Below are 23,380 nucleotides of genomic sequence, written 5' to 3'. Positions count from 1 at the left end.
CACTTTGCATTAGCTTAAAAGCTTTGCCTTGATGCTTGCCAAACATTTATCTTTACAAAATCTCATAAATGTAAAAGCAACGAGTCAGACGAATTATCCAAAGGGCATCCACTTTACCTATAGAAATGGTCATATAAGGTTATTAGTTTTTTATTCCACCTGGAGAGTTTTTTTTTCTACAAAATCCAGAAAATGTTAGTAGATATAAGGATGCGGAATGATGCTAAATAGAGAACAGCTTTACTTATTTACAGACAGTTATTTTTTTCTGTCTCTTTAACCCCCGTAGCACAAACACAACCTTCACTCCGTCCATAAAAGTGTTCTTGACATTTTTCTGCAGGATTGTTGCAACCTTGAAACGGAGCAAAGATCAAGCAAAGATTGTGTTTTATTTATTTATGTGTGCAAGAAACATAACCTTTATTTACACAGGAAATAAAAACCTTTCTTTTGTTTGAGTTTAGACAGACAGCAGCGCGGTCAGCACAAATGGCGCACTCGTGCACACATGTATACAAGCAGATCTCATATAAAGGAATGATAAAACACCAAAAGGTTAAGGAAACAAAAATATGAATGTTTCGGGTTTACAACAGCCCAACAGGTGCAGAATTGTCAATCTTCTTAACCTGACAAACATGCCCCAATATGTTTAAAATTTTCATAAATTAGTTTAAAACCAGCTCAGATGTTGAAGTATATTTAAATGTATTTTTGCCTCAATAAATAAACAATATAAAGTGAAAATGCTGTCAATAAAACAGTTGCAGTCATGATCTGGTCTTGAGATTAGACGTTATTTATTTATTCCTTGTGTCAGTGAATGCTTCTTTTGGCTCAGTCTTCCCACATTCATGGACAGACTGACGGAATGATGAATGTTGCCAGGCGAGAAATTCATTTTGGCATCTCGGTTTACCCAAGGGAGTGAACAATAGGAAGGGTGGAAATAATATTACCATTTCTTTAATTTCCTGTCAATTTGAAACTACCATTCTGCTAATAATCAGCACACTGTTTGTTACAAAGAGCGAGACAAAGCAAGGAGTAGAAAGGGAAAAGATTTCGTCTTTGGTGAAAATGTTCTCAGCATTTTAGGTGCCATCATTTAAAGCCGTGGAGTCTTAAACCTCTGTCCAGGAGATACAGAGTGTAATGAAAGTCTGCACATGGCAAAATAAATCAGATTTCAAACCAGACAATGGCTCTTTAAGTCACACCTTTAACTTCAAAAACCATAACTTAGAAATCCTTGAAGGCCACGTTTCATGCCAGGGTTTTCAACTAAAATCATTTTATTCTGAGAGGACAGAGTCATGACTGACGAGTTTCATTAAAATCTGTCCAGTGGTTCGAGAGATATTTTGCTAACAGGGTTATTGCCAAAGTTCTAAACTATTTCTTTTTTTGCAATGTGTAGCGCTCAAAGTACGTGATGGAGGTGATGCTCAGCCACTACCACACCAGGTTTGAGCTTGGTATCTGTAAAATAGCTGAGTTACGGCCATCTTTGAGTTTGTTAAATCTGCTTAGCTGCAGCAGCCATCTTCAATGGGGTTGAGTCCAAAGGTTAATCAGCTGTTGGTGTAAATCTAATGAGTATTTTTCTGTAGGTTTCAGTAAAATCCATCCACTAGTTCATGAGATGTGTTGCTAATGCGTCAAATGAGCCCCCCCACACACACACGGGAAAAGACATGATCACCCCTCGTTTTCAGCGGTGGGTAATAGTAATTAATGAGACTCTTGTTACAATCTTCTTGAAAACAGAAGAACCATTTCAAATTTTCTGCAACAATTTATTTCAGTAAATATGTTCCTGTGAGCTGATAAACATGACTAGAAAAAAAATCCTAAGCTTTTCAAACAGATTTTCACAAAATAAATGTAATTAAAGGATTTCAGCACAACATCTAAATCCAAAATTTGTGGCTCCCCGATCATTTCTCTGTCTTCATTTGCTAATATTTACATCTGTACCTCCAGCTGGCCAGAAAGGGCTCAATTAACCTGTGAACGAATAAATCGCCCGTCCTGAGAGCAGGTTGCCGCTGCTGCGATGGAATTTACACAGATCCCACAGTAATTCTGGAATAATTTGAATCTAAATAGCACAGGGCTGAATAATCAAACAAGTAATGAGAAATAAAATTGGTCATCTGTTCACATCTTTCACTATCAGCTTCATCAATAGGCATGACTGCTCGCTTTCATTCCAAACAATCATCTTTAGAGGTCAGTTCCCTCCTGTGCAGTTAATTTTACCAAGAGGCATGAACATTTCACTTCATACTGTATTACTCATCACTCCTGAGACACAAAGGCCAAACAGCAGCCTTATTAATTTATTCAAGTCTTCCTTTACTGAATAAATGCAAATTTGAGCTTGATTAAGCTTTTTATTTCCATTTTGCACAATGAACAGAGTTAAAAATCAATTTAGGAACAACCTGAGTTCACCAACAGTGATGATTTGGCGGTGATGTGAAGAAGTCTGTGTTTCTAAAGAATTAAAATAGGCCGGATCGTGGTTCTCACACTGCGGTACAAGTACCTCTGAGTATCCCTTGAACCCATTGTTATAAACTATTTACTACAAGCTAATTAACTGTGATGTAAAGCTAAAAAATCAGAACTAAAAAAGAAGCCTACAGATACATTTTTTTGGATTTTGAAGGCAGAACTCTTTGGGAAATAATGAACAAAATGTCCTTCCACCGGTCAGTGTTCAATCTGTCAAACTACTACAAATTTAATGGATTAACTTAAAAGTCCCAACAAAACTGTCCTCATTAAAGAGAAAAACTATAGAAACCCAAACCAGTGTTTTCGATTTGTTGTTAATTTTCTTGTTGTTGACCATTGTTATGTGGTGGTCAGTGGAGATTTTGCACCCATTTCAGGAGCAGTTTTTGGCAATTTTTTGTTTAAAATAAAACGTTTCTGCTTGGACAGACACCCTGAATAATCACTTTGCAACTCTTTGCCATCCAAACAAATGACCAGAATCAAATCCAAAGTCCTGCTGGTATGAAGGTAGTACGAATACGTGACAGAGTGAAGGTGGAATGTCTTTAGATTTCTACAACACAAAATTTATTTCATATTTTATTTCTCTACATGCTCTGGTTATTTATGAAACAACTCAATGTTGGCATAAATGCACACAGAGATAAGACATGATCTGTTTTAATAAAATTAAGTATTTTTATTGCTTTTGGTTTGCTTCATATGTTGTACAGCACTATGGTCTACCTTGTGCTTTACAAATAAACTGACTTTAACGAGAAAAATACATTTTTCTTCTTGTGTTTAGATGCAATTAGATGAAAAACTGAAAGATGCATTAAAAATCTGTTCAGCGTGTTGAAAACGTTTTCCAGTAATTGGCTGTTTTTACTGTCAGAAAACTAAAGCCTCTAAACAAACGCACGCGTGCCAGGCTGCAGTGTCATCCCTGCTTCCATTAGTCGTACTGTACATGACACTTACAAATTAGTTTTTCCCCTTCTCAAAATTTGCACTTCCAGCCGTGAGGAGCAAATTTTAGCATAAACAGAAGTGGAGAACGACTTCCTGTAACAAAGCAAATACCAAACTGAGAGTGTAGAACACACTCTTGGGGCAAACAATAACTTCAGAGAGGGAAAAAAAAAGCATGATTGGCCACTTGAGGAATATCTCACTGATTCTTGCATAGGTTTCCATTCTGCTGATGAACTGCTGCTTCTGTGTTAAGTTAGAGCAGAAACATATCAGAGTGTTTAAAGTGGCTGCTTATGTGCCTGCAGCCTCACTGATGCCTCAACACTGCCATCTTTTGATAACAGCGACTAAGGAAGCCTCTTCATGTTCAGACAGCTCACTGATCAGACACACAGGGAGGGCTTCAGTATTTCTGCCTCCCATCAGAAATATATAAGCCAGCAAATATCACCGCACTGGCTTTCTGTACAGCTGAGCGAGGAAAAACCTCTCAGCTGAATCCTTTCTGCTGGCATCTGGTTTTATGGTGCGGACGCTGCCGAACACACTCTCGAGTTTCTCCTGGAGATGATGAGTGAGACCCCCGTCCCAGTATTTACACAGCAGAGAGCCCCGAGGCTGCAGAACCTTATCAGCCAAGTCTATCAAAGACAAACACATTGTGATGAGTCTCTCGTGGTCCATGTCTCTGAAGCCGCTGGCATTGGGCGCCATGTCGCTCAGGATGACGTGCGCCCGGCCGCGGGGGAGCAGTTCCCGCAGCTTGGCGTGCGTGGCGGGGTCTGTGACATCATGACTGGACAGGAAGTGGGCACCATCGAGAGGTGGTATGTGCAGCAGATCGATGCCAATAACTGTGCCATGAGGTGACTCTTGGTCTAAGATGAGAGGAAACACAGATCGGTCCACTCGTTTCTCTTTTTACACCTCGGTCTCATTTGTTTTTGTATCCAGTGAAAAGCAGCAGAAAGTAGCAACTAAGAGATACTTTAACTAAATATTTTCTAAAACACTGAGGGAAGGTTGGAGACAGGCACAGTGCCTAATTCTGAATGTCCCCTCAATGTTTTTTATTCTCCTTTTTCTATTAATTACTGTTAACTAAGCTGATATTAATCTAAAGATCCCATTAGTCTTTTAATGCTACACATATTTAACCTAACCAGAGCTTAATAACTCCACCTACATTTCTTGTTTCTAAGAAAATCTAGTTAAAAAATATTGGGAGTCAAAATCATTATTTAGATTTTAAAGGCTCCTGAACTTTGTAACTCATTATTATATGAAAAAGAGATATACTGTATTGTTTATGCTATGTTTTTAAATTGTATTCCTTTTTGCCTCATTTTCTATACTTCGTTTTTTTTCTTGTCCATAAATTTTGCCGTAACAGTTTTATAATGTTTTAAAATAAATAAATATAACAATTTCCCCCTTTTTGCACTGCAAACGCTTATGACCCTGTGCATGCCATAACGAGAAGAAGGGTAGTGTTGAAAGGTAAACAATAGGGACAAAACTGTAAAATAATTTTAAAAAAACCTGTTGTGAATGTTTTTTATAAGAAGCTGCTTATTTTCTCTTCAGCAGTTGTTAAACACTTCCTAGATAGATAGATAGATAGATAGATAGATAGATAGATAGATAGATAGATAGATAGATAGATAGATAGATAGATAGATAGATTTCTCCTAGACGTTAATATATGTTCTTTTTTTTACTATAAGTAAAAGATACCTGTCCCGGCGGAGTTGACCCTCTGCACAGCCACCTGGCTCCAGGCTCCAGGTGCAGCACCACAGTCCACCACGCTGTAACCCGGCTGTAAAACTCGGAACTTGTCGTCTATCTCCAGCAGCTTGAAGGCGCTTCGGCACCGGAAGTTCTGGTCGTGAGAAGCTTTGACATACGGGTCTTTAAGCTGCCGCAGCAGCCAGTGTTTCTCCGCGGGGGTTTTCCCCTTCAGCTTCTTCATTAAGCTCGGCGAGGAGTGAAAACATCTCCTCTGCAAAGATAAACTCCACATTAGTCTCCGGCTTCAGGGTCGTGTGTGTGTATTACCAATTGCGCATGCGTACAACGCCGCTTGTTTTGTGCAATACCTATTCACGTCCCCCTTACTCTAAAACATAAATAATTGTTCCTATCTGGAACTATCAAATTACTTACATGTACTAAACCCCACACAGACAGCTGAAAAATTAATTTTAAAAAAGCCTCAGGATGTTTGATTAAATAAAAAGCTCTGGACTGTGGGAAAAATAAAGATTAAAGAGGCACACTTTTAACTTGCTTCTAAATCATATTGACTATTTAATGTTCTTTCAAAAATCATTATACCTTTAATTATTGTAACCATTAGATTCCGCAAGTTTTGTTAATATGTCAGGAAATGTAATAAATGTATCACGATTTCCTTAATTTATTATTTTGTTGTGATTATTTCAACTGGAAATCAATACTCTTAACCCACTGTCATTTGTCTCATTTTTGACTAGATTTCTTTACTTTTAATTATCCCTTCTATACTCTGAATTCTGTGGAGCAAACGTTATATTTTAGAAATAGTAGTAGTAGTAGAAAATTTAATTCAGTTTAGGTTAGAGTATATTTTGTGGTGTTAAGTATTATTCGTCACAATGGCACAAGCTGCAGTAAATGAATTGTTGGATAAACTGATTACAAAAAAATAGAAACGTGTAATCAGAAAAAAAAATATGTTACTGCTACTTATTTATTTGTTTGTTTGTTTGTTCGTTCATGAAGCAGTTTGTTGCAAGTGATCGCTCGTCTCCAGTTTCCCCCCGGATGTATTTCAAGGTAACACGCGACTCGCCTGCAGATCTTACAAGCAAATGATGGAACTTCGTCCGGTTCCCTCGCGTTAATCGGTTCGATCTGGTCTTTTATGAAGTCATGTGATCATGTGATGACGTCGTGTGCTCCACGCGGGAAGCTCATTTCGACGCGTAAGTGTGTTTTGTTGTTGTTGTTTTTTGTACAAAAAGGTAAATGTTTCAGCTGGCATGACTCAGCGTTTAACTCTCTGAGCAGAACTTCTCGCTGCTGCTGCTGTTTGCTGAGCTGCGGAGTGATCCGCCGTGTGTTTGTAAGGAAGCTCCAGGTGAGATGTTGAGCTCCAAGCTGCTGACTCTGGTTCTGGTGGTCCAGCCGGGCCGGGTGCTGCTGGGCATGAAGAAGAGGGGCTTCGGGGCTGGAAAGTGGAACGGATTCGGGGGCAAAGTTCAGCCTGGAGAGAGCATCGAAGATGCTGCTAAAAGGTGAATTCACCTGTCCTCGTGTTCAGGCTCTTTGCTGGTATGATACAACAGAAGGCTGGATATGTCAAAAACTACATTTTCTGTTTAGATTCAGAGAGGTGCCTCCTTGCAGAGACATAAACAGTGCAGAGGTGAATGTGTAAGTCTGCAGCTTCATATGATAGGAAGTGTGCATATAAATAATGTTACTATAATCTAAAACAGAGGGGGACGTATAATTAATTACCTTAAGTGCCCTTATTACTATTCCTTAAAAAAATATCCTGTTTTTCATCATGCAGCTTTGAAATAAACCATTCAGCTTGATTGAAAATGGTGGTAGTGATACATGGAGCATCTTAGGCAAGTTAAAAATAAAAAACATTAACAGTCTATGAGATTTTGGCAAAACATGAGAAAACCCAGCCCTCTTTGGAGCTCTACAGTTCAGGTTTCACATTTGGTTCAATTATTTATCTAAAAAAAGTACTAAAAACAAAACGTGAAGCATTTTAGGATTAATCTTTGAGTCGTTTTGACGTCCCAGCGGAGTTGGTGAGAAGCTGGTGAGCAAGTGTTGAAGAGAAAGGTAGAAAAACCTACCAAGTTGTTGATTTGTGAGTATTTTTAAGTACTGAAAGAAATTACTAATGCAGTCTTGACAATGTGTGATTAATCGTGTGGGAAATTTGTTCCAAAACCTGCAGCTAATTAGGCCAACTCCAAATCTGTTTCTTTTCTTCACAGATTAGCTTTGTGTGTGAGGTAGTTACATTTGGACGTCTTTTATATGTATATCATGTAAATATATCTCTTTTCTTCTGTTTTGCTGAACATCTAATCTCAGAGATGCTAAGTAACTGATCCAAACACACGATGCTGATAAATTTGAAAACAGCTGTGCAAACATTAAAGTGACAGTTCAGATTCTAAGAGACATAGTCTGTATCCAGTGTTTGATTTCTGATAGTTTTAAATCATTCAGTCTGTCACATGATGGTGTTTAGCAGGTCATTTGTTTTTATTGCCTGAGGATGTAAATTGAATGGTAAGTGCTTATTTAGTGCCTTTCTAGCCCACCAGGCTGCTCAAAGTGCTTTACAACACAACCTGTGCCCTCATAATCCCGTCCACACACATTCATACATCTCTACGAAGCTAATCTGAATAAATCATTCTATAGAGTCTAATCACTGCTTTAAACTCCATTCATGCAATGAGGTGTTCAGTGTCTTACCCAAGGACACTTCGACATGTGACTGCTGCCAGGAATTGAACCTCCGACTCTCTCATTGGAGGTTAGACTGGTCTAACCGCTGAGCCATGTTTGTAAAGAAAACAGGAAAATGTAACAAACAAAGTAAATAAAGACTTCACAACAACACAAACCTTTATTAATCCACAGTGGAAAAATTCAGTTTGACATCATTTTGGAAGGAGGTGATATGTGACTTTTTAAGGAAAAAAAAACATTGTTCTGTTTCGTTTGTTTCAGGGAACTTCAGGAGGAAAGTGGCCTCACTGTGGACGCCCTGGAGAAGATTGGAAATATCAAATTTGAGTTTGTCGGGGAAACACAGCTGCTTGATGTCCACATCTTCAGAGCCGATGCGTTTCACGGGGAACCAACAGAATCAGACGGTAGGAGAAATGAAAGTAGGGTTTGTTTTGTTTTTGTTTTACGACCCCAAAATTCTAATGAAATAATAGGAAGAAGAGGGAGCAGTGAGGAAGCATCAGCTTGTTTTAACTCAATAGAACAACTATATACATACAAATCTAACATTGCACACTTCAGCTTTGTACACTGTAAATGTTTAATTGTGGTATCTCACTGGGCTGCAATGAAGGAGTTACCTGAAGGTGTTGCGACTTTCACAGCTGTTTCCTCCCATGAGTCACAAAGACGAGCAGTCCTGTTGCTTAAGTTTTAAACATCTGAAAAAAAGAAAAATGCAAGAATCCTTCGCTTAGAATAGTCACAGAGTCATCATGGGCGCCTCCAATTCATCTCAAGAGCATTAGAGCTGTATTTTAACTCCTCCACAGGAGCTTATGACAGAAAATGTCCATGATTAATAATAATTCTTTAAAACTGGTTAAAATCTACCAGTCTTCTTTTCAGAAGTGTTCTCCAGTAGATTAAATCATAAACGAGGGAGCAGCCACAAAGGTGGGATCAGAACAAGCCGAGGTGGTTCGAATGTGGGCAACAAAATAATGTGCACGGCCAAGAATGCAGTTTTGCACAAAGTGTACGATAAAATAGGCTATTATTTTCCAAAAACGGCCATTCAAAGCACAGCCACGCTGCTCTTTGGTCACTCGATTGTGGAAATTTCACATATTTTCTTGCAATTTTCCTACAATCTTTAGTCACCGACAGCGGCAGCCCACTGAGATGCCATCCTAAGCTAATTAATGCTAGATTTAACTGGTGTTTGGGGGAAAAAGTGACTTTTGACACAACTCATGTGAAAATGGGAAGTTCTATTTATACCAAATCTTTTAAAAATTAGGACAGGATTATAGTTTCGCAGAATTCTAAGTAACTAATGTGTAAGAAAAAACTTTGTACTCCGACAAAGGTTCCTTTTATACTTTTGGTTCCTCCTGCATCAACTTCCTTTCACATTATCTCAAACCAGTCCGGACTCTGCGACAGTTACGGTTTATGATTGTGTCCAGCTCATTCTGCTGGATGTCGTGTTTAATTTAAGAAGCAAGCGAGTGAAAATGACACACAAACCTTCAGAATGGTCCCAGGTAATATGATGATGTTATGGTTAGCACTGAACCAAGAAGGTCTCTGGTTCAAATCTTTGTTCTGCAGAATCTGTGCAGAGATTGTGCGTTTTCATCAGGTCCATTTGGCTTTAAAATCCAAAGAATAAAGAATCACATTGGCACGGCACTCTTCAGTTCCCTTTAAGTACAGCGATGTTTGGGGAAAGAATCAATAAAGAAGGATCTGTAGGTGTGTTCTCAGAATAACGTCTTAAAAGGCTGTCAGGAAACTAAAGAGAGAAGAGACCTTTAGCAACTCATGCAAAGACTTGCAGCAGTGAGTGTTTACTGATAATTAAGCCGAGGTCAGCTGGGTGAAGACCAAACACTCACAGAGACGCTCAAAGAACCCAAACCTCTGCAGCAGTCAGACAAAAGCTGCGGAGGAAAAAGGTCTGGAGGGTAATAGAAGTCAAAGAGCAGGAGCTGAAGTGAGAAGGAAGAAAAAAGGCTTCACTGAAATGTTGTAAACTGTAAGAAAACTGAATGATGGAGGTTTAATGTTGGTTTCACAAACCGCTCGGCTATAATCCAAACTATTTAAGGGTTTAGTTATTTAAGAAATGACTTTTTTGGGGTATGTATTGTAATACACACAAAGCAAGTAGATAGTATCCTCGGGCGGGTGTTCATTTTGTGATCAGTCAGTTTGTTTTGTTGTGTTTTCCAGAAATGAGGCCTCAGTGGTTTGACAGCGACAAAATTCCCTTCAGTCAGATGTGGGTGGATGATATCCTGTGGTTCCCACTGATGTTCCAGAAGAAGAAATTTGTTGGATACTTTAAGTTTCAGGGTCACGACGTGATCCTCAGCCACACGCTGGAGGAGGTTCAGCAGCTCTGATGAGCCGTTACCGGCGCCATTTATATATCAGGGACCCAGAGTCATCGGCCTTTAAATCTTTACTTACAGGAAGAAAATACTGTTGATGTTTGCTGTTCAGTTTGTTGAACAAAACAAGAAGATGATACTGACTCAACAGAACGGTTACTTATTAGTTTTAAGTGTTTGGTCGATGCCTGTAATATAATTGGACTCATTTATTTTTTTGTTTTATTTTTAAAGTCAGTTTTCTGTAGAAAAGATGAATCAAAGCAGCAAAACTGCAAAAACACACAAAAATCTCAGTTTTCACATTTTATTTTAGAACAACTGATTTAACAATTTACTCAAAGACTTCTTTATTGAAAATATAGACAAAACTTAGAGTTCTAATGTTACTCAGTTTTGAGCTTGGTGCTTATCAAAAACAGATGTTTCATACTGTATGTGCAGTAATAGTTCATAAAAAATAAATCCAATCTTCATAAAAATACATGTAATCTGTGTGCATTCATTCCTATTCCTACGAGCTCAGTTGTTTCAATGTGTTTAAGAAATCTGCTTGTTAGTGCAATAGCTTAATTGACATAAACTATAGTTTATATATATATATATATATATATATATATATATATATATATATATATATATATATATATAGGATTTGATGCTCAGTGTGAATCATCTTTAGACTCATTGCACATTTAGGAGAATTTAAAACAATAACTTTGGTAATTATTGAACATCATAGTGTTGTTGACATTCAGTGATAATTTACCATTTTATAAGTAAATCCTAAATGTCTGTAGCATCAAACAGTTCTTAAATGTCTGATATAGGTTAAAACAAATTGTTGATAATTTGTAATGTTCTTAGTCAATTCCACCTGAGAAATATGAAAATTTTAAATTAGAGATAATCTAGATTTAATAATTGGTAGTTTATTTATTGAAGAAATGTTTGAATTTATGTGTAAATGGCAAAAGTATGTGAATTCTTTGTTTTTGAGGATGTTGTGGAAACTTGATCACAATGTTTGCCTTTCTTTAAGCATGTTTTTTAGTTGGAAACAAAAACCCTACAACATTAACGTTAGCCAGCATGAAAACCGTTGAACTGGGTTCCTTTTGGTGACCATTTGTCCTTTTACACAGCTCTGGAGTTGGTGAGTTCTTTAAATAAAACAAATCTACTCCCAACTTCCCTTTCCCCGTTTGTAGGTGTTCACATACTTTTGCTGTTCACACATATATATTAAATCAGCTTCCTCAATAAATAAATGACCAAGTATAACATTTTAACATATACTTCATTTAGATTCTCTTTATTGACTTTAGACGTTTGATAATATCTGCTGATTTTTTTAGATCGCAGTTATGCAAAAAAGAAAAAAAAATCCCCAAAATTCACAATCTTTCAAGCCCTATTGTATAAAAGGGTAAACAGTGAAAAATATGGCACCAAATTGTCAGAAAATATATAAACTACTGCACTAAATAATCTTATAAAATAAAATCTGTGTATTGGTTCCACTCAACCTCAACTGCAGGAGAATAAAAATAATCCCATCCTGAAAAACTCTGTCTCTAGCAGCTTAGTGTGTTTGATTTCTCACAGGTTTTAAATGAATACTTCATAAAATTTGTTGTATAAATAAACTGTCACCCATTATGTCCCTTATTAAACAACAGCTTGGAGGATTTTCCTTGTGGTTGTGAAACAGGAGTGTAAATTCACACTTGGAAGTCAGCTGTTTGCAGGCAAAACAACCGATGGACACAAAAATTATGAAGCAATATATTCAAAATTCCCCTACTAGCTGAAATGTATGTTGGATGGGAACAGCTGTGCTTTTCGGATTCCTGCTTTAAGCTCACAGAGCTTTTTATTTTCCAGCGTGCTGTCATCTGTGGCAGTGTTTCTGTTTCCTCCCGTGTATTTGGGCTTCAAATGGGAGGCTTCAGTCCGCTTTCGCCACCAAAAAGACACCCGAGTCTTGGCTGGAGTTCATTCCACACCTCTCCCATCTGAAAAGGAAAAGAAAAGTTCATGTCACTTGTATTTGTAACGCATCATTTTTCAACAAAAGATGATTTTAGTCTAAAACTCAGGCCATTTTAAATTCCCTATCCAATCTGCATTACTTGATTTTAAAGTAGAAAAGTTGGGTATGTATGCATGAGATATGCAGTAGTCCACACTGAAATTAAGCCAGCTCAAATCCTGGGTGACAAGATTCTCTTCTCAGTCACACCAATCATCATGTTAGTTATTTTGTTCAACTTAAAAATCCAATTTATAACCAACTGGGCCGCTCTAAAGGCGGACCTGAGGGGAAATGACTTCCAACCAGTCCTACCTCTCTGTGTCCTTGGACTTGGGAGTTAACGAAAGCCCCGAGGATGTGGGAGGTGATTGGAAGGTAGGTGAAGATGAGCTGCGTCTCTTGATGAAGGCAGAACAAGGAGAAGTAATTACGCAGCTCCATGGTCTGAATGGCGCTTTCTTGCTGTTAGAAGAATTACAAAAATGCATTTGCATTAATTAAATGAATAAAATACTTTATGAAGAGAAATTCTGTCTTCGTGCTCCTGTAAAAAATGGAAATAATACAATGCTATCACAATAAGAGGAACTTAACATTTAAAAATGTTATTTCTTACTGTATCGATGATGCTCCATCTCCTCATCAAATCTAAAACCCTTCATGAAAAGGACTACAATATAGCTGAAAACTAACTGACAAGGGTGGAGTAAAATGGTCAGCCCAAACTCAAAACGAATTAATCAGAAACAAAACCATAATGTTTTAAGAGGAATTACTGCTGTGAATGTGACCAAATGGCAAAACAAACTGACCACACCGACTAAGAGGAGCTGCATCCACAAGATAAAACCCACCAGGGATACAAGTGTATACAGCAAGTTAATTACCGTCTTAACTTGACTCTGCTTTGTACCAGTGTCTGAAATGGTGCTTTGATTCCTTCAAAATGTGCCTGTTATTTACAACATTACACTGAATATTTCAAAGGGATTAAAGGGAAGGTTATGCTTTTTGGGATTTTCTTTTCTCAGTGTGTTTTTGTGCATAAAAAAGGTCTGCAGAGTTTTAAAGCCTAAAGTCCACACCAAAGGGATTTATTGCTGTTTTTTAAACTCCTCATTTTTAATTCAAGCTCTTCTTCCTTTGCTTAACGACATCATTAAGCCTGTTTGCGAGATCACTTGTTGCAGTGGCAGGGCTTTTACTAAACTGTCCCACACCTAATAAGGCCTGAATGTGTGTTCAGACTGCAGCGTTGGTCGCAGATATGCTCAGCCAAAGAGAGCCTTTTATTTATCAGTTTTTTACTGAGTTAAACCAGCTTTTAAATGAACGAGTTACATACGAGGGGAACAAAGCAAAACTGAATGAGAACAATGACCTGAACGATTCGTGATTCCAGCTGCTCCACAGATGCCTGCTCTTTGGACTGCACAGTGGTGCTCATCATCTGCCTCTTCATCACACTGTACTTGTGCAGAGCTTTCTGGTGCTCGTGAAGAACGCCCTTCTCGTGACGCTCACAGAGATCCTAGGAAAAGAATGAAAAAAAAAACAAAACACAACAGCACTTGGTGTTATCTGACTGGAAGAGACAGAAAAATGGCACCTAAGAGCAGCGTTACATAAAAAACAGGAGTGACAGGAGAAGGATCGAGAAAAATGATGACATATCATGTATATTGTTTAATAACTGGGTACACTTTACAGTAATGGTAACTTTATAAATTACTAATAAATAGTTATGGAGTCATTAATTAAGCATAAACACTTGATAAACTATTAATAAGTAGTTACAGTGCTTTAGATAAAAAAATACTGACTCACTCCTTTCCAATTAGTGAGCCAACGATTATCTGTATACTTCATTCTCACTGTTTACATGGACTCTTTGTAATTTAAACTTTAAATATTAACATTTTTCAGTAAGTTACTAAAGCTTTACAAGTATTTGAAGAGGCAAACTTTGTTTTGGAAAATCAAGTCATTTAGTAATCTGATCAACTGTCAAAAGATGCCGAATAGTGAGTCTGCTTCAGTGTGTGAAAGACTTGTTTTATAAAGTGATTATAAACCCACAAAAAAACTATTTATTGAGAATTAATAAATAATTTTTAAAAAGGTACCCTTATTGTCAAATGGTACCAATTTTTGTATCAAAATCTGTCATTTAATCAATAAGTCATTGTGATAAAAATCACACTGTACTGCAAAAAATAAATAAATATATTAATATAAGTACAACTTCATATGGACAACATATGACAGCAAAAACAAAACCTATGTTTACATCCCAGGATTCAACGTGCAGAACCACCTTTAGCTGCAATAAGTTGAAGTAATCTTCTGAATGACCTACAAGTCACATTTCTTGAAAATAGTTTTTCAAATTATTGATGTTTGTGGCCTTAAGTTTCTGCACAGCTTTTCTAAAATCCCGCCATCACATTTGGGTCAGACTGAAGTCTGGACTTTCTCTTTTGCAGAATCTTTGTTTGAAATTTATTGCTTCCGTGACTCGCTGTGAGCCAAGCTGCAGCTGTCGGACAGATGAACTCACAGTTGTCTCTAGAATACTCTGATGAGTTTATGGTCAGCTCAAAATGCTCCGGTTCTGTGGGTGCAAAACAAGCCCAACCCATCAGCCCTCCACCACCGTGCTGCTTCTACAGTCAAACATTAAACATCTCTACTTTGGTTTAATGTATCTAAAGGAAATTGTTCCAGAAGTTTTGTGATTTTTTTTTTCTCCACCAGGTTGTTATCTCACCAAATCAGGCTTAAAAGACAACACACAAATAATAAAAATAAATGAAACCGACTCACCCTGTAGGACTGCAGCAAATCTAAAAAGAAATTCAGTTTTTCCACAACATCATCCTCTTCCCGTCTGCCCTGAAGACATAAACAGAACAACAGTCATCACCCTGTGCCTGTTCTGGGCAAACACAGCAGGGAAAGGCTGAATTACATACCTGCTGAGCAGCTTTGTCAGATAAAACTGTAAACTCCACGGACAGGCTCTTCAGAGACTGACGCAGGGTTCCCCAGGTACTTTGTGAGGAGGCCAAGGAGGGAAGAGGCGAAGCATCGGAGCCCAGAGTGCTGTCAGCAACAACATTAATAAAAGGAGAATCTAATATTGGAGACTTGGCTACCAAGTATTTAAATCTTAGTTGTGAAAGCCTCTAGATATTACAGGAGGACTAACTTTAGGACCTTAATAATAAAATACCTAAGCTCCCGGCCAAACATGAGCAGATCAGTTGCATTCTCCTTTGAGCGCTCAGCCATTTTCTCCGCTCTGTCCCGCAGCTTTTGGAAGCTGTTGTGGATATTTCTAATCAGCTCTCTGCTCGTTGAAAACTGAGCCTGAATGTCTGCTGGGAGATATTCCTGCAAAACAAGTCCAGCAAGTGTCTTCTGTTGTGATTGGCGTTTAAACAAAAAGAACTCCTTACCAGAAAGTAAAACCTGAACTACAGAAAATGTATTTTCACCAAAAAAAAGAAAAGAAATGCTGTGTGACGTTTGTTGAGGAATTGGTAAAGTTAAAACTAGCAGAACAAACCTAAAACAGAACAGAAGCTAGGAGCTAAAATTAGCAAAACAGAAGCTAAAAGCTAAAATATGCAAAACCATTGCTTGATTGAAGAACTCTCAATGTATTTTATAGGGATATTGTGTAAATAAAGTTAAATAAATCAAAAAGTATCAAATCTACAAAACCCTAAAGTCATAGCACACTATTTCCAATATAGCTGAATGTTCTGATATATGAATGGGTAAAATAAAAAGTATACAGAAGTAGTTTCATTGCAAAAAATGTACAAAAGAAACGAAACAGGAAAACAGTTGGGTGAATGATCACTCAGCATTCGCACAGCTAGATGACAAACCTTAGCTTGGGTTGCAGTTCTGCTGGTCATGAACTCGTCACCCATTTTCTTACAAGTGTCACGCAGCTTGGTCTGAACATCCTGTACGGGAAGCAGGATGAGTGGGAAAAGACAAAAAGTAACTGAAACAGGATGTGTTTCCCTGACACGAATCATGAAGATTGTACTCATTGTGCAACAGAAACCACCAGAGGAAACAGGGAGCACATTAAAAAACCAACATACGGAGCCACTGAAGGTGAGGAAGGTCTTCACCAGCTCGTCCTCAGAGAAGAGGGGATGACGAGCCACCAAATTAATAAATCTGCTGAGAGCCCGTCTCCTCCCCTCGATGAACTCGCGCTCAGAGACGGAGGTCAAGACTGTCGACAAATAGAAGAAATAAAAACTATGTCTGTAGAAATTATTCAGAAGGAAAGAACTCTGCAAGAATACACCGAGCAATTTCATGAAAGTGTGAGTGTGGAGAAAGTTGGGGTTATGAATCTGAATAACTTCAACACAAACATGAAGACTTACAACTGAAACAAAACTTCAATTTCAAATAATTACATCTAAGCTGACATCCAGAGTATCTTCTTTACTGTAAAATAAAAACTTCAAGTAGATTTAACTGGATGTAATCTGCTTTCTTCTGTGTTATACTATATAAAAAGAACATGAGGATATACAGAAATCTTTGAACTATTATCTGTCAAATCATGTAAAACACATGTGAAAGCTTAAAATGTTTTATCAATTTTAAATAAAGACCAAAGAACAATTTCATTAATTTTATACAATTAAGTCAATACCTGTGGCATAATTAAAATCAAAATGTGTTTTCTCATCAGTGTGAATAAACTCACATAATTATCACCTAAAGCTACAATTACATTTTTGAAGAGAAACAGACTCATTTTATGCATCACTGGTCTCTGTCTGTCAGGCAACAGCTTTCAGGAACTGACTGACTTATAAATGTTTGGGTTTTTTTTTAAAGAATAAAAAGAAAAATGTTTCCCTTCGAAAGCAACCACAAATTAAAATGTTTCAGTCCAGAGTATAAACCCAAACAACCTCCAAACAAATGATTGGATATAAAAATTAAAAGCCTAGCATTCCAAAGTTTTAGACTAAGATCATCTTATGTTGAAAAATGACAGAGTTGTAATTGTTTTGGTTAAACCTCAAATACATTTGTATGATCTCATGCAAGATGTCACACTTAGAGTACGTGTTGGAATGACTCTCAGCTACAAAAACACCCGATTTTAACATAAAATCTGTAAAACTGAGTGAATTATAGCCATATTTCTGTTTTCTACAGACAGTTGAATGTGGCAGCTATCCTAATTTGTGCTGACTTCAAATGTTAATCAGTTGTAGATATACCGCTAATGATTATTTCCTGAAATTTTCATTAAAACCTGTCTGGTTCGACATGAGGTATTTTGCTAACAAGACAGAAAGAGTTGACTCCAAATAGCTGATTAAATATTTTGCACAGTTAGTGTTCAGAGTGTGTTGGAGTTCAGTCTCAGCTACTCCCACACCAGATTTTAGGTCAATGTCTGTGAAATTGACTTAGTTATAGCCATTTTTGACCTTTGACAAGGACGTATAAGTTTTCAGTAGCGTTTGTTTGTGCACTAGATTACACAAAAAGTAATGAATGGGTTTTCTTGAAAATTTCAGGAAATGTTGAGGTTGTCACAAAGAACAAATGATTCAATTTTGATTAACATTTGCCCAGTGGTTCATTAGTTATTAGTTATTTTGGTAACAGTCAGACACGTGAACACACACATTGCATTTGGCTGAAGGTGATAAAAAGAGCAGAAGTAAAGCAGAGGTATGAGCACATTTACACAAAAATAATTTACCTCCTTTCAACATCCTTTTAGGTGGCAGAGCTGGAACCACTCTGTAAGCAAACCTCTGCAGCAAAACTTCATGGAAGACGTCAAAATCGCTGTAACGCCTGTAAACTGACATTTTATAACGCTAATAAAGAAAAAAAAATAGAAAATATTTAGTAAATGAGCATGAACATGTATCTTATTATGTGGGCAGTACAAATGTTCACTTGATAAAAAGTTGCACTTGAATGCAACTCAGATGAAAACGGCTCACAAGTTTTCCCACAATATTTGTTCTTTGGCGAATATTTTAAGGACCCTTGCCTGGCTGGTGACCTGGTACTCCACATGTTTGAGAAAAAGGCCCTTCTTCTCGGGAATGAGCTCCACCCGGACCGTGTCTCTGGACAGAAGTTTGTCCAGCGTCTGTGAAATGGTCAGCACGTCGTCCTGAGCCGGCTGCATCCTCAGAGCGCTCAGCTCCCTCGGCTCCCCCAGCTGAGGTTTTGGGAACTCTGTCAAGCACACAACCAGAGCTAACATTTGTCTTCCGTGTTGGAATCAATACACTCGGAGTGACGTGAATTTCAAAACTGTGAGGAATGCTCAGTTTAAAGCCACTTTCCTGTTTCAGTCTGTCTCTAACTAGAAAAGCATTGTGCGCAGTATTCATGTGATCTTTTATTATTGCTTACAGGACATTCCACGACAGTCGTGCTTCGAATGTAATTTACTGTCACACTTGCAGAAAACTAGTTCTAAAAAAAGACAAGGAAGTGGCACACAACAAGCTGCCATACTGGCCACACCTGTAAAAACAAAAGAGCTTTAAAAAAGAACTATGTGGACAGATTTAAGTTAACCCTCCTGAAGCCCTCGTAGCTGAAGACCTTGTAACTTCCGGTCAGTTTGACCCGAAGGCCACGGGAGGGTTAAGTCTGCAGAATGGTTACCTCAAAAAAAAACAAAAAAAAAGTTCCCCATCATCCTCCCACCATGGAAAAAATAGAACATAATTAAAGGCTTAGCATTTCATCTGCTGCCTTTAGACAGCAGAGTTTTAAACTAAAATAATCTTTTGATGAGAAATGATGGCGTTGTAGCCGTTTTGGTCAAACCTTGTAAGTGACGATATGTAATGTTCTCACGGGACATTAACAGATGTCGCAAGATGGGTTAGCTCTCAAAGTATGTTTAAGGAAGCTTCTCAGCTACTACCACACCAAGTCCAAGTTTTAGCTCAATATTTGTAAATTGAGAGCATTATAGCCTTTTTTTAAGTTGACTAATGTTGATTAGCTGTGACAGCTTGTTAGACAGTTACCATTGATTCCAATAATTAATGTCAAAGTTTTTAAAAACATATATTGTGCAATTAGTACTCATTATATAATTTACAGCTACTAACACACTCAATTTAAGCTTAATATCTGGATAATTGACTGAGTTGTAGGCAATTTTGTGTTTGCTAAGGTTGCTTACCTGTGGCAGCCATCTTAATTTAGGCTGACTCCAAAAGATAATCAGTTGCAGATGTACACCCAATGCTTATTTTCTGAGTGTTTTATTAAAAGTCATTCACCAGTTCATGAAATATTTTGCTAATGCTACAGACAAAACAAACAAATTTAGACACAGGTAATGCTATTTCTTATCATGTGAAACTAAAAGTAAAGGAATTCTGGGAGACGTGCCCATTTTGCACAAGAAACTTTTAGTTACATATTTGCAAATGTCTATCCGATGCTAAAAACAGTAAAGTAGCTGTTGGGTTTATTCCAGCGGTAAACCGGCCATGTGAGGTCATGACATTTGCCCCGAGCAACAGATGAGGGATGGCTAAGGTTGCCTTTGGATACAGTGAAGAATCTCCAAGCTACTCATTAAGCAAAACCTTTTACTGCACTGCTGTCGCTGCAGCGCTCTCACCTACCCTGTATGCAGTTTTCCAAGAGTTTGGGGGTTGGTTGCTTTCCTTGCTGAGCAAGAGCAATCAAAGCCAACCCTTTATAGAAGGACAGCTTGCTCAGGAATCCATCTGGGGAGTCAACATGCTCGGCAATCTGAGAAAGACAAAGACAATATGACCTGAAGGTCGCCGATTTTCAGTCTGAGATCCAACCTCAGCTGTGGTTTGCATTCCTTTGTGCAAAAAGCACTCGTTGGACACAAAGGGAATGATATGCTGAAAGGTAAGGAAGAGGGAAATTCTATTCCACCATGATCTGGCCCTGGCACAATACACACACTTTACACCTTCACAACTGTTTCACAAAAGTTTTTGCTTTCTCTTTTTTTTCCTTCTGAATTCCTGAAAGTAATTGGCAGAAAGTGGAATGTACAAACACAGATACATTTGTTGGTACCTTTCCTTAATAATCAAAAAAAAAAAAAACCACAGATGATGTGACTGGCCAAAAATCTTCAGTTTTGTCTCATTAGAAACCTCCCCCAGAAACCGTGAGGCTTGTCAACATGCAGTTTGCCAAATTCCTGTCTGGCTTTTTTGTGTTTTTCTGTCAGTAGTATTTCCCTCCTGGGTCTTCTTCCGTAAAGCTCATTATGATTCAGAAAGTGTCGTACCTTGACCTGGGAGTTCAGCTTGAAAGGTTTCCTTTGCTCTTTTTCGACCATCGACACTATCCTTCAGAACAACCTGGGGTTGCATTTCCTCTTGCATCCACATCCGGGAAGGTTGGTTACAATCCCATATCTTAACTCTTTAATAATATTAGCAGCTGTGATCAGACGAACATGAAGCTGCTTGGAGATGGTCTTGTAGCCTTTATCTTTAACACAGATATCTATAATCTTCTTTCTGAGCTCCTCGGACAGCTTTAGCCTTTGATTTCTCTGCTCCATGTTCAGTATGGTACCAAACTATTCAGTGGCTGTTTGTTCTCTTTTAAAAAGGCTCGATGGCTGATGAAAAGCCTGAAGGCACCTGCGATACTAATTAAAGTCAAACACTTAGTTTAAAACATGACATGAGCCAGGTAAAAAAAAGACCCTAACAATCCTCAGGAGGGATGGAAGTGAGATTTTTTGTTTACTCTACCACATTCTAAAGGCATGTGGATATGCATTATAGAATTGCTTTGAATTGAATTCCTTGTCACAAGAAATGAAGCACTGTTTCAATAAGCTGTAAGGGTATCAACTAATTTATCCATGTCTGTGCATCACAAAAAGCAGTGCAAACCAAACCACAGTTGTGTTGCTGCTTTGGAGATGTCCATTGTTGCAGCATCATGAGAAGTTGGACAGGCCTGAGCCCGCTCACCTGGTTGAGAGTCGGCTTGGAGAGATTGGTCCTTTGAAGCAGCTTCTGAAAAACTTCAAGTTGCACTTTTTCATCTGTCCTGCAACGGATGGCCTCATACACTTCTCTGTAATAGGCAGGGACAGAACCTAAAAGAGCAACAACACCCACATGGCATCACAAATGCCAAAAAAAACAAAATAAACTGATTAGGATATCACAAACTTACTCCACATCTGGCGTTTTCAAGAGTTAGTTTCACAGTAACCTATTCAGTGTTTAAAGGGTTGGTATGTCATATCATGTGACTTTATGTCATATTTACTTTGCTATAAATCTCGTTTAGAGCATCCAAAACTAGTGTATTTTCAAAACATGTGAAAATGCTAAGACAAAGATATAAAAAGATAGGAGATGTCGTTTTATCGGTAACCGCTTGCAAATGATAGTTTGCAAATAACACCTGACAAGTTTTCACATGGAGGGAAAACAGCAACAAGACATCCAGGTTGCTTTGATCAGCAATAATCGTTGTTGTTGTTGCTCATTGCTATGATTAAATCAGCTGGGCTACAGCTAAGTGTCACAGAATAGAACTTCATCTCCATCACCGAAAAGTCCCCAATGAGTTCACACCGCGATGAAATCAGAGAAATATGAATACCCACGCTTTCATGCAGATTTTTCAAATATTCCTCCCGCGTCAGGAAAAAGTCCCGCAAAAGAAAACATCGACTATTTCCTTTTATATGATGTAGAAAGTTTGCGCACTTTACCTTCATTGATTTCTCCTGCCATGTCTCCGACTGTCATGTGAGCACCAGAGCACCTCCATGTGATTTCCTGAAAAAAAAGTAAAGTAATTGGCTTCTTAAAGTTATAGTGAGCTTGCTGGGTGAAGTCCAAACCCGGTGAAGAGGAACGAGGTCCCACCCACGTGCACCAGTGCGCGCCTGCTGCAATAAAGGTTTAAAGGGCGTAAATACGCATTGACTTTTGTGTTTATGTTTCAGCTTTTATTGCCTCAAAGTTATCAGGGATCTGTAAATATATGTTTTTGCCAACTGATGTGCCAAATATTGTATATATAGTATATCACGAGTTCCTGGTTTCACTACAGTAAGGTTACTTTTGTTTATGTGCTGTTCCTCATTCTCCAAATGTTCGCCTGCATAAATAATGCTGCCTTCAGGTCACTCGTAAATTCTAATACTTATTCTGACCCGAAGTTTAAACGTAAACATTCTCTTAATTAGAAAAGTTTAAAAAACTGCAACTTGTTTGTTTTTATTTTATTTGTTTGTTTGTGTTTTTAACTTTTTATATCGTCACTTCGTGTCGATATTGTAGAATTCTCAACTTCCGAGACACGCGTTCGGACTGTTAGCTTCGATATTTCCGACGCTACTGCAACCTCACATCAGCTTTGACGCCGAGGCGCCTCTGGGTGGCGCTGCAGGCTCACTTTTCCGTTGATTTCTGTGTTGTGTTAGAGCCCGGCTAGGTAAAAACTGGGCAACTTGTCGTGTACAGTCGCAGCTTTGGCTCCAGTCTTCAAATTCCCCCGGCAGTTTCTTGATGGAGAAGTCAGCCGGAGTGGGCAGCGTGAGATCTTGCGCTGGAATAAGGAAGAGACGAAGCGAGACGCCAACCGGGATGTAACAACGCGCCGCAGCAGAAAGTCAAGCGGAACAAAAGAGACTTCTTCTTCGGGTCTGAATCTCGGCGGAGAAAAAAGAAAAACTAACTAGCGGCTAAACGCTAGCTAACCCACATTTGCGACCAGTTTTGAGGAGGAGACTGTGTTTGAAATTAGCTTTTAAAGGGTTTCGCTGAGCTCTGGCGATCACAGCTAACATTACAGCAAGTTCCGCTTTAACGGTTCCATCGGTAGCAAGTTAAGCTAGTAGGTTAAAAGGGTAACTAGCTCGCCCGGTTTAAGGTTACGTTTGAGCCAACTAAGTAGCTGTTGT

General features: G+C 38.3%; 3 protein-coding genes across 5 annotated transcripts; 1 reads left to right on the top strand and 2 right to left on the bottom strand.

Annotated features, from left to right (window-relative positions):
• Positions 1 to 3,186: 3,186 nt before the first annotated feature.
• mrm2 (mitochondrial rRNA methyltransferase 2) lies at positions 3,187 to 5,576 on the bottom strand. Its single transcript, XM_017433504.3, has 2 exons — positions 5,227 to 5,576; positions 3,187 to 4,367 (listed from the first exon to the last, which is right to left on the bottom strand). Exons 1-2 carry the CDS (start codon positions 5,513 to 5,515, stop codon positions 3,937 to 3,939), a joined length of 720 nt encoding a protein of 239 aa, XP_017288993.1. The 5' UTR covers positions 5,516 to 5,576; the 3' UTR covers positions 3,187 to 3,936.
• Positions 5,577 to 6,298: 722 nt separating this feature from the next.
• Positions 6,299 to 10,851, top strand: nudt1 (nudix (nucleoside diphosphate linked moiety X)-type motif 1). Of its 2 annotated transcripts, none has more exons than XM_017433538.3 (4): positions 6,299 to 6,458; positions 6,544 to 6,770; positions 8,245 to 8,390; positions 10,207 to 10,851. In XM_017433538.3, exons 2-4 carry the CDS (start codon positions 6,619 to 6,621, stop codon positions 10,377 to 10,379), a joined length of 471 nt encoding a protein of 156 aa, XP_017289027.1. In that variant the 5' UTR covers positions 6,299 to 6,458; positions 6,544 to 6,618; the 3' UTR covers positions 10,380 to 10,851. The 2 variants fall into 2 exon arrangements, with proteins under 2 accessions (XP_017289027.1, XP_017289026.1); XM_017433537.3 differs by having other exon boundaries at positions 6,303 to 6,458; positions 6,608 to 6,770.
• Positions 10,661 to 22,954, bottom strand: snx8a (sorting nexin 8a). 2 transcript variants are annotated; one of them, XM_017433536.3, is made up of 14 exons: positions 22,827 to 22,954; positions 22,184 to 22,250; positions 21,429 to 21,556; positions 20,079 to 20,208; positions 18,470 to 18,660; positions 18,170 to 18,290; positions 16,530 to 16,666; positions 16,305 to 16,385; positions 15,641 to 15,801; positions 15,381 to 15,510; positions 15,232 to 15,300; positions 13,787 to 13,936; positions 12,718 to 12,867; positions 10,661 to 12,385 (listed from the first exon to the last, which is right to left on the bottom strand). In XM_017433536.3, exons 2-14 carry the CDS (start codon positions 22,218 to 22,220, stop codon positions 12,305 to 12,307), a joined length of 1,566 nt encoding a protein of 521 aa, XP_017289025.1. In that variant the 5' UTR covers positions 22,221 to 22,250; positions 22,827 to 22,954; the 3' UTR covers positions 10,661 to 12,304. The 2 variants fall into 2 exon arrangements, with proteins under 2 accessions (XP_017289025.1, XP_037834507.1); XM_037978579.1 differs by lacking the exon at positions 22,827 to 22,954 and having other exon boundaries at positions 22,184 to 22,686.
• Between the last annotated feature and the right edge of the window lie 426 nt (positions 22,955 to 23,380).

Source organism: Kryptolebias marmoratus, linkage group LG12 (genome assembly GCF_001649575.2).
Source record: "Kryptolebias marmoratus isolate JLee-2015 linkage group LG12, ASM164957v2, whole genome shotgun sequence".
NCBI lineage: Eukaryota > Metazoa > Chordata > Actinopteri > Cyprinodontiformes > Rivulidae > Kryptolebias > Kryptolebias marmoratus.
Note: the sequence above shows the minus strand (reverse complement) of the source record. Positions and strands in the feature narration are given on the sequence as shown.

Excerpts from the sequence above, each read along its gene's own strand:
- nudt1 (XM_017433537.3), top strand. The coding sequence starts at position 6,398 with ATGAAGTCATGTGATCATGTGATGACGTCGTGTGCTCCACGCGGGAAG. Across the intron at positions 6,459-6,607 it reads CGGGAAGCTCATTTCGACGC|CTCCAGGTGAGATGTTGAGC; the intron begins GTAAGTGTGTTT and ends TTTGTAAGGAAG. Across the intron at positions 6,771-8,244 it reads ATCGAAGATGCTGCTAAAAG|GGAACTTCAGGAGGAAAGTG; the intron begins GTGAATTCACCT and ends CGTTTGTTTCAG.
- mrm2 (XM_017433504.3), bottom strand. The coding sequence starts at position 5,515 with ATGTGGAGTTTATCTTTGCAGAGGAGATGTTTTCACTCCTCGCCGAGC. Across the intron at positions 4,368-5,226 it reads GGTCAACTCCGCCGGGACAG|ACCAAGAGTCACCTCATGGC; the intron begins GTATCTTTTACT and ends CTCTCATCTTAG.
- snx8a (XM_017433536.3), bottom strand. The coding sequence starts at position 22,220 with ATGACAGTCGGAGACATGGCAGGAGAAATCAATGAAG. Across the intron at positions 16,667-18,169 it reads TAAAAGGATGTTGAAAGGAG|TCTTGACCTCCGTCTCTGAG; the intron begins GTAAATTATTTT and ends ATTTGTCGACAG. Across the intron at positions 13,937-15,231 it reads ATTTGCTGCAGTCCTACAGG|GATCTCTGTGAGCGTCACGA; the intron begins GTGAGTCGGTTT and ends TTCTTTTCCTAG.